The sequence below is a fragment of the Panicum virgatum genome, chromosome 3N (assembly GCF_016808335.1).
Source record: "Panicum virgatum strain AP13 chromosome 3N, P.virgatum_v5, whole genome shotgun sequence".
Lineage (NCBI taxonomy): Eukaryota > Viridiplantae > Streptophyta > Magnoliopsida > Poales > Poaceae > Panicum > Panicum virgatum.
Window position 1 is genome coordinate 8850593 of NC_053147.1, and position 9798 is coordinate 8860390.

The 9798-nt window shown below is 45.4% G+C and overlaps 2 protein-coding genes across 3 annotated transcripts; one reads left to right on the forward strand and one right to left on the reverse strand.

Annotated features, from left to right (window-relative positions):
• Positions 1–483: 483 nt before the first annotated feature.
• Positions 484–4365, forward strand: LOC120664181 (probable receptor-like protein kinase At2g47060). Of its 2 annotated transcripts, XM_039943240.1 has the most exons (8): positions 484–634; positions 2211–2316; positions 2427–2674; positions 2756–2882; positions 3004–3277; positions 3360–3492; positions 3600–3686; positions 4037–4365. In XM_039943240.1, exons 2-8 carry the CDS (start codon positions 2232–2234, stop codon positions 4166–4168), a joined length of 1086 nt encoding a protein of 361 aa, XP_039799174.1. In that variant the 5' UTR covers positions 484–634; positions 2211–2231; the 3' UTR covers positions 4169–4365. The 2 variants fall into 2 exon arrangements, with proteins under 2 accessions (XP_039799174.1, XP_039799175.1); XM_039943241.1 differs by lacking the exons at positions 484–634; positions 2211–2316 and having other exon boundaries at positions 2607–2674; positions 2773–2882.
• A 647-nt stretch (positions 4366–5012) lies between these two features.
• Positions 5013–9268, reverse strand: LOC120664182 (nuclear envelope-associated protein 2-like). The gene is made up of 6 exons (XM_039943242.1): positions 8938–9268; positions 7295–7754; positions 7105–7212; positions 6073–6540; positions 5857–5958; positions 5013–5554 (listed from the first exon to the last, which is right to left on the reverse strand). Exons 2-6 carry the CDS (start codon positions 7490–7492, stop codon positions 5387–5389), a joined length of 1044 nt encoding a protein of 347 aa, XP_039799176.1. The 5' UTR covers positions 7493–7754; positions 8938–9268; the 3' UTR covers positions 5013–5386.
• Between the last annotated feature and the right edge of the window lie 530 nt (positions 9269–9798).

A 9798-nucleotide genomic window follows, 5' to 3' on the forward strand; every position in this document is an offset into this window, starting at 1 on the left:
TTTAGAGGAAATGCATTCTCTTACCTAATTGCTCGTGGCAGGCTTTGCAATCTTGAAAAGTTCTATACTTATATTACAATAAAGTCGTGCAAGCGGACGGTATGGCATGTTGTTCAACTCTATTGCGATTCCTCAAATTCGTGCCGATTTCTTTTTTAATTTTTAAGATAAAAAAGATCGTGGCTGAGAATGTAAAGATGAAACCTGAATCTTTCAAAAATAATTTGACCATTTGAAAGAGGGACATGGTCAACTGAAAGTTCTTGCTGCGTGAGATGAAAGCTTCGGGATTTAAAGAAACAAAAGAAAAATGGAAGAGGCACATGGGCATTTGCCTTTTGCCCTTTTTTTTTTTAGGAAAGCCCTTTCTCACACACGCATTCTGACGAGACGACCACACCACACGGACACGGAGGACCAGCAGGCAGCAGACCAGTCGCAGCAGCAGCGGTGGTATATAAGCTCACCGCTGGTGACCGGCACAGCGCTCCGCCCGTCGGAAGGAAGGAGTAGCCCGCTGTACCAGCTGCCTTCCTACTCGCTTCCCTTGCCGTCCTCCTCGCCTACTTCGCCCCCCCCCCCCCCCCCCTCATCCGGCGTCGTCTTCCACCGTCCTCCGCCGGGACACGCAAAGGTGCGATTTTTGACGCCGGATTCGGCGGACCCCTCGCGTTCCTGCTCCTGAAAGGCGCCGCAGTTGCTCTGATCTGTGGTTTCATGCGGTTATGGTTGCTTGTGATCTCTACTTTGGGGGCGGTTTCTTGGCCGGTTACTTTTGTGGGGCGGAATTGGGTTGCTGGGCTTGCGGTTCTTGGCGGCCTGGAGCGCGAATCTGGAGCCTGGAGTGGGTCGGAGCTCCATCGCTCATCGGCAGCCGGTCAATCTGCAATTCGTTCTAGTTACTTTGGTTAGGTTGTTCTGGTCATCCCTTGCTGAATTCGTAGCGTGTGGAGCTTGGGGGAAAGGCCGTTGTGTGCTCTAGTCTTGTTTAGTCCTTCTGTTCCCCCTTTTTCTTCCGTTTGCTGCAGGGAAACATGCTTCTGCGTAGGTTTCGTAATCGATTCTTTCGAGCGATTTCGTGATTGGAGGTGGACCCAGAGTAGCGTTAGTGTCTCGCCAGGGATTAGGTGAAAATGCACGTTTTATTGCAAGTGTGTGCCACAGTGACATGGAGCCGATAGTTCATCCATAGAGTGGAAAGATGGTGCTTCAGTGCTATAGCGATTGCAGGTTTGGCAGTGCGAAGTAAGAGCTGGAGTGAACATGATGCAGTTTGCCTTTTGGATTGGACCTGTTCCATGAGCTGGCGTGTGTGAGAATGGCATGGTTTATGAGCTGTGGGCACGAGGGAAAAAGTGGCCTCTTGGGACTGGCACCTTGGAGCAGCAGCAGCAGTGCACCGAACTGGTGGTGATAAATTTTAATGCAGCTATTATTGAGATGAATCTATAGGTCATGTGACTAATGTAGTTTCAGCATCTAGAATTTCCTCTTGTTTCTGGAAAGAAGCATATTTGCAAGGACACATCCTGTGTTGCAATTGCCAAACTGTTGTTTGGTGGATGGTTAATCTAACTGATTTCCAACCAAAGTGCATAATTAGGCTCTGGAGCTAAGGTGGTACGAAACCTCTAGAATACTGAGAAAAGGTAATCTAACTGATTTCCAACCGAAGTGTGTAATTAGGCTCTGGAGCTAAGGTGGTATGAAACCTGTTGAATATTGAGAATTATAAAGGTTGTCCATGCAGAATGAGCTGTTCTTTGATCAGCTTCATAGCAAGTGGCAATTGTTAGTAGTTAGTATACCTTCCTTCCAGATACCCTATATTTTAATCTGCTAAAGCAGTTGGGAAACAACAAAGAACACAGGAATATCTCCCATGTTTTTCTTTGCATGAATAGTTTGCGACATGTGGGTCATTTTGGCTGCTCTGGACCTATGCTAGTCTGGCATTTAATGGATATAAGTGAAGATGGAACCACAGGGAGCAAGGGAGGAGGGTTAAGGGGTGCAGGAGATAATTCATTTTTGTAGTAAACATTATTTTATGGACTATGTGATGAATGCATGACATGGGAAGGGAACAGTTACTTATGGAACGTCGTTGCCTTTCCAATTAATTGTTCTTCCTCTTTCTTGGCCCTCAGTGAGTCAGTGTTCAATCATCTTGCTGCTTCTAATAATCTGTGCTTGGTTCCAACCTCCAGATCTTGTTTCTTCAATAGAATATGTCGTGCTTTGGATGCTGTGGTGATGAAGATGCACAAGGAGTACCAGATTCCAGGAATCCGTACCCAGGACACCATCCAGCAAGTAAGAGCTCTGGACTTGTTGTAGTCCTATGCACTGCACCATTTCTCATACCTTGTATTTACCTTTGGTGCTTGATTATAATTCCTTAATAAAATTCAACTGACCTGCAGGGAATGATGCATACCGTCCTGCTGATCAACCTCCCAAGGGTCCTCTGCCTGTCAAAATGCAACCCATTGCAGTCCCTGCCATTCCTGTGGATGAGATTAGGGAGGTGACTAAGGGTTTTGGTGATGAAGCTCTGATTGGTGAGGGCTCCTTTGGAAGAGTATATCTTGGTGTTCTAAGAAATGGTAGGAGTGCGGCGGTCAAAAAGTTGGATTCTAATAAGCAGCCCGACCAAGAATTCTTGGCGCAGGTCCATATCTCCCTTGTTAGAAACAGGAATCTGTTTTTCTTTTTTTCTGCACTTTGTAGCCATTCTGACATGCATCTGCAGGTGTCTATGGTGTCAAGGTTGAAGCACGAAAATGTTGTTGAGTTGCTTGGTTATTGCGCTGATGGGACCCTACGTGTCCTTGCTTACGAGTTTGCTACTATGGGCTCTCTTCATGATATGCTTCATGGTATTGCTTTCTGCATCCTTTTTTTTAATCTATTGGGAGATTCGTGCGATGTCATGATCTAAAATTTTACTGAAAAGAAAATTTTACATGCTTAATAAATGTAGAATATGTCTCATTACAGGAAGAAAAGGTGTTAAAGGAGCTCAACCTGGTCCAGTTTTATCATGGGCACAACGTGTGAAGATAGCTGTCGGGGCAGCAAAGGGGCTTGAGTATCTTCATGAGAAAGCACAGCCCCATATCATACACCGAGACATCAAGTCCAGCAATGTTCTTCTTTTTGATGATGATGTAGCTAAGATTGCTGACTTTGATTTGTCAAACCAAGCTCCTGACATGGCAGCTCGGCTTCACTCTACTAGGGTGCTTGGAACATTCGGATATCATGCGCCTGAGTATGTTCCAATTTCCTTTTCAATTGTTCTACAGATCTTTTGATTAATTTTAGCCTAATGTTGCTTGAAATTTTCGGGTCAGGTATGCAATGACTGGACAACTTAGCTCCAAGAGCGATGTGTATAGCTTCGGAGTTGTTCTTCTCGAGCTGTTGACTGGAAGGAAACCTGTCGACCATACCTTGCCAAGGGGACAGCAGAGTCTTGTGACATGGGTAAGTTTCATCTACACACCTCTTTGTGCTCATAAGCTAATTGGACCTGTCTTGCTTACCAATGTAGTGTTGGTGGATCAAATTTATGATTTGTTCAATTCTGGCAGGCTACCCCAAGGCTTAGTGAAGACAAGGTTAGGCAATGTGTTGACTCAAGACTTGGAGGGGACTATCCTCCTAAAGCTGTTGCAAAGGTACTATGAACAACCTTTCTTCTGAAGTATGCCTAACTAAAGTTGGTTATCTCAACTATTTTGACAAATTGCCGAAGAAAGTTAGTAACTGAAGAACAAAGTGATGATTGTAGAAGAATAGATGAGTGAACAGTCTTTTGTTGCCAACTTGTCTTCTAATGTCGTTAAAATGTCTAATTCTGGTATTGCGCTCATAGAATTTGTTCAGCTACTTGATATTCAGCTTTAGTTTATTATGCTAAGTTTTGATCCTTTGCTACTGGTGCTATCAGGTGTTTGTCCTTGAATTAGCTGTCCTTTGTTGATCCATCTAAGGTTTAACTTAATTTCTTCTCCTGTGTTTGAAACAGTTTGCAGCTGTTGCCGCATTGTGTGTTCAATACGAAGCGGACTTCCGGCCAAACATGAGCATCGTGGTCAAGGCGCTCCAGCCCCTGCTGAATGCGCGGGCGACTAACCCCGGAGAAAATGCCAGATCATAAGCGTCACGTCATCGTACCCCCCCCCCCCCTCTCTCTCTCTTGTATGATAGATACGATATGAGTCGACAATGTCGTTCTTGCGGACGTGTGTTGTGATTATTCTTCCCCCGATTTGTAAACATCAAGATTCTTGTACCCCCACAATATTTGATTCTTTCTATCGGTTGCAAGATGACCTATTTATTGGTGGCGTATCATACATATCTACCAGGAACACGCTACAAACCACGTAGTGGAGCTTTAACTCCATATGCTTCACTGATGATGGGTAACACTATGGTCACATTGGGATACATCATCTACCTACAATTGTAATGAAACCAGTACCCAGCTTTGATACTGGTTTTCAGTCATATTTACCCAAAGTTTACCTCTTTTGGTCATGTTGCCAGTTAGATAGCATTGCCATTTTTTTATTGACAAATTTTCAAGAACCAGTTCATTCAGCATTTGAGCCACAGAAGCAGGTATTTGCCATCTAGAAACTGTAGGTTTGTGATGGACTATGGATAAAAGCCCCCATCCCTCCCACTATAACACCTGGGTTTTATGGTCGGGTTGGTTAGGTAGGGCGCGCTAACATGGTACCAGAGCCGAGGTCCCGGGTTTGAACCCACTCGGCCACGCATTTCTGCTTCGCGATTTCCCCTGCGCCTCTCGTGTGCTGGGACCTGCTACGGGCTACGCCGAGCACTAGAATCTGCTGCGGGCTACGCCGGGCTCGCACGCCGTAGGGGGAATGATGGACTATGGATAAAAGCTCACATCCCTCCCACTATAACACTTGGGTTTTATGGTCGGATTGGCTAGGTGGGGCGCGCTAACAGTTTGAAGTACAGAAGAATAACATTAAACCGCAGCGACCACTGCAGTAACTACTCTGAGATTATATGATGTAGATCCATGACTACATGACTGCTCATGGGCTTACACGAACTAGGTAATTAGGTGCCACTAAAAGACAACTTATGAGCTTACATGAACTGGCAGAAACTGCACTACAGAGTACAGACTACATCTAACAGGACTAGGATCAGATGTCAGCAAATTTCAGTCTGGACATCTGATCGTGCAGCATGCTCAACTGCCCTACTCTACAAACTAATGTAAGCCGCTGCATCAACAGCTCCTTAAACTATAAACTATGAGCTAGCTGCTCACCTAACACTGGAATCTTAACTTCTTTACACATCATTGGGTTCAGGATGCCTGCTGTTTTCATCGTTTCGTAAGGATCACTAGGGCTAGCATCGACATGGAGGCGATGAACTTGAAGCCCGGGTTCTCCCAGAAATTCTCCTTGATGCCGTGGAACGAGCTGTTGGGCTGCTTCATGGCCACCTGGTCCATGAGCTCCTTGAGTGCCTTGTCCCTTTTCTCCCCCATCTGCAGAATAAAATGGGTGAACCATCTGATCATTGACCTGAATATTTTCCACACACAATTATGGCCAACTGCCCTAGCAGGGATTGTTGATCCACATGGTGTTGATTTATTGATTCTAATTGTCAGAGATCACATTGATGGTCAGTGGTAAGATAACACATTGAAAATCTGAAGTCCCAGTCCCCAATTCAAGTAGCATAAATGAACTGAAAGGCATAAAGTCTAGAAAACCAAGACAAATAAACCATATGATTCACATGTTTGATGTGCTAACAAGCAACACTAATATATTATGGCCATACCCTCTTGAGTTTTCGCATCTGAGATTGTGATTCTTGAAGACAAAATTCAAGCTTCAGAACCCTCTTCTTCAGTTCCTGATCAGTCCTCCGGTGCTTTTCCAACTATTCAACAAACAAGAAATCTCACGTAAATAAACATCGATTCAGCACTGTGGGAAAATAGCATTTGTAGCCAAATTCTGAAGGAATTTTGTGGATGAAAGATATAGGGTGTACTTGTGATTCTAATTCCTTGGTCTTGTTTGTCCAATGAGCAGATAATATCCTGATTTCTTCTCTCAACCTCGCAATCTCTGTATCCTTAGCATTCAAAAGGTTGTTGAGATTCTGAACATTTCTTGGTGAAACATCAGATAGGATCTTTAGAAGCTCGTTATCTTTCTCAGACTTGGAACCAGCTTTGGCAACTGCATCCATGATGTCGGTCTCAATTCGTATAACTTCATCTTTGAGTTGCCTCTGTGAGAGCTCCCTTTCTTGCAGATCCTTCTGGAGAAGATCAAGCTGCTCACCTAGTTTGTTCACTCGAAGTTCGTGCTCTTTCAGCGAGCAGTCCTTCTCATTCAGCTCTTTCAGCAATGACAAGCACTGCACCTGAGCTGACTTGGCTGATGCAGCACTAGCTTCTGCTGTAGCGCGGGTAAATGAAAGTTGTGTTCTAAGATCATCCAACTCATGGAGGTACTGCATACAAAGATAGAACAGTTATTAAGAAAGTGCATCTAGCTTGGCCGTGCAAAGGGAATATTTGGGCATGAGAAAGCCACAACCATACAAATTAAAAACGCCATAGGAACATAGACGTGAAAACATTGGATGACTAGATATTTGATATAAACTCTGGTGCAACCGTCCTCGCAGAAATTAGTAGCCAACAGTCAGAGAAGGAATTTAGTGTTATGTCAAGACCCAGGACCACTCACCCCTGTTGATTCATGTTTTTCTTTAGAGAAAGAAAGAAAGAAAGAAAAGGGGCCCAGACCAGAAAATCAGAGTGAATCAAGGTAGTAATTGTCACCGAGCTGTTGCCATTGCATTACACTCAAATTTCTTGGCACTAGGCATATTATTTAAACTTATCATAAGGAGATTCAGAATAAAACAAATAAACACAAAACAAGACCATGACCTGATGTCCAGTTTATGCCCATATCTCCAAGAAATCGCAGGGAGTGGCATGTTTGGTTGTGAAAGCTCTAGTTGAAAGATTTGTGTAAACTCAAATGGAGGATTAAGGGAAATCTTTACCTGTTCTGTGCTACTTGTGGATGAACGCAATTGCTCATCCTTCTCCTGTAAGCATTTCTGCAGCTTGCTTACTTCCTCTTCCATGCTCATTGCCTTAGTCTCTGCAACCTGTCAGGATTTTTCCCAGATCAGCACAACTCCACAGGCAGTCCTGAAGGTACCAATTAGCAATTACAAATGACAAACTAACCTTCCTAGTTTGGGATTCCCTCACAAACAGCTGCTCCTGGGAAGCAAGTTTATGTCTCACATCTTTGAGTTCTGCTGCCAACGACACCACATTTCTCCTAAAGCTCAACTTCTTCTCTGTAAGATCCTTCAACAACGGATCCAAATCTGATGATGACGAAACTGATGATGATGGCGCCACCTTCTCTGAGACGGACATAGCCAAGCCCAGGCCAGAAGAGAGCTGTTTCTCTCCCAATCACAATCGGCAAGAAGACTATACAAGAGTAATCACATGAACCAAAGCTCCTCAAGCATGGTATTATTTGCTCCAAGGACCAACACAGAGGCTTGCAGCAAGCATCCCACGGGCAAGACAAAAGAAGGGAGCCGAGCTTTCTTTAACCAAACCAAACACCTGATTGCCTCCCAAGTAGTAGCCCTCTTTACACAGGTCAGCACAAGCCAACCAGTAGCTTTCACTGCAGAAAACAATAATGCTATATGAGAGGAGGAAAAAATGACAGCAAGCGTCCATTTTCTTCGGATCAAGCCATCAAGGCCACGAGTTCATGTGGAGCCAGACATTTGTCTAGGCAATACAATGACAGAAGTGTAGCTTTCAGTACTGCAAGTAATCGAAATGGCAACCAGGGAAACCAAAGCAAACAGATATTATCCATATTGCAAGTGACTTGTTCATGTCATTTATTAGACTTGAAAAAAGGGATCGAATTACGCATCTACGGACTTGGTCAACCAGCGGGTACTATGCAGCAAAATTAGGAGTAGCATGTTTTTGGCGCTTGGAGTCAACTTGATTCACGGTACCTATGTTTATACTGACAGCACCAAAGGACTAAACAATGGTCCTTTTTGTACTGTTTAGTTAGTTAAAAAACTACCTACATAGGACCAAGAAAAGGCATCTCCCTCGGTGCCTGCAAATAGATGAGGACAAAAGCATCTCACCCCGCCTGGGAATTTCAAACCAGTTCAAATTTTTCCAAGGAATCCGACAGAACCTTCTACTGAAGCTAGATACAACCGAAAATACTCGAGTCTTTCCAGCACCAGAGCCCCGAAAAACATCTCCTTTTTTTTAGGATTGTAAAAAAAAGTTCGAATTTTTTCAAACAGGGGAACTGTTAGAGGAGTAAGGGCTTATTGGGGCTTAGCCCATTAGAATTTATTACTCGCTTGCTTAGAGGTCAAGTAAACCTTTCTATATAAGGAGAGGAGATGTATCAATCGAGATTAGAAGGAAATCTCTTCCCTCTTGCCGGCGTTCCCGGCGTCCCCAACCCTACCCGCCGCGCCGTGAACAGTACCCGCGGCACTGTAGCATCGCGGGTACTGTAGCGCCGCCGCCGCTTCCCTCAGCACTTTCTCCTCTCGATCCCATCAGCGTCCATAACAGGAACGCTACCCCACCCTGAGAACGTTGCGGATTTTACTCTTCCGGGCGAACAGGAAGGAAAAATGGGATCGCCAGAGAGCACCCGCTATCTCCGCTCAAAATCATCCGAGCTCCCAATCTCCAGCCCCCGGAACGCAGGCAGGGTAAAAAAAAATGCAGCGAAGCAAAACTCAACAAGCACTGTTGCGGGTGAACGACTCGGCATGAACAAACAAACAGAGAAGGGAGGCGGAAGAACCACGCACCTCGAGAGCGAAACCACCCCACTCGATCCCAGCGGAGAGAGCGCTGCTCCCCTCTAGATGACGAGCTTAAGAACCACGAACCAAACACGAGCACTTGTTCCGCTCTCAGATATCTCCTCCCGTCTCCATGGCTAACCGCCGCCACCACCACCACCGGAGCCGGCGCGCTCCGACGGCCGACAGGGGAGGAGTATATCCCCCGCTGATTCCGCCGGGTCTTGGGATAAACCTCCTTCCTTTTCCGCTTGATGATTAAACCCGAGTTGGCGCGCGGCGAGACGGGGGCCAAGGAAATGGAAACGAGGAAATAAATGGAAGGGGTTGGGGAGATGGGGATGATGAGCTGGGATCCAGGTTTAAAATCGAAAGCTGACGTGCGGGGCCCGCGGGGGCGGCGCGCGGCAAGCTCCACATTTTTCGTCGGGGCGTGCGCCACGTGCTGACCTGGATCCTCTGTGCCACGCGACTCGCGACGCGATAGCACACGCCGCGCGTGACCCCCCGCCAGGTGTCGTGTACTAGGGTGTGAGGTGTGGCATGGCCATGAGATTAGTGGTGTCGAGGAAGGGTACATGAACAAGAATGATTGGTGTAGTTGTAACCGAATTGTTGGCAAATGATACGGTGAGTTGGAAAAAAGATTTTCTTGATACGGTGAATTGGTGCAATATAGGCCATAAATGATTTTCTTGATTTAAGAAAAATGATACGAGCTGTGTTTAGTTTCCTGGAATTCTAGGAATAGTAACACTCTGACTGCTAATTACGGTGTCAAACAAAATAAGTTTACAAAACCAACTCCGGAACTAGGTTACTGTAGCATGAGACGAATCTAATGAGGCATTTGACTGCGTGATTAAA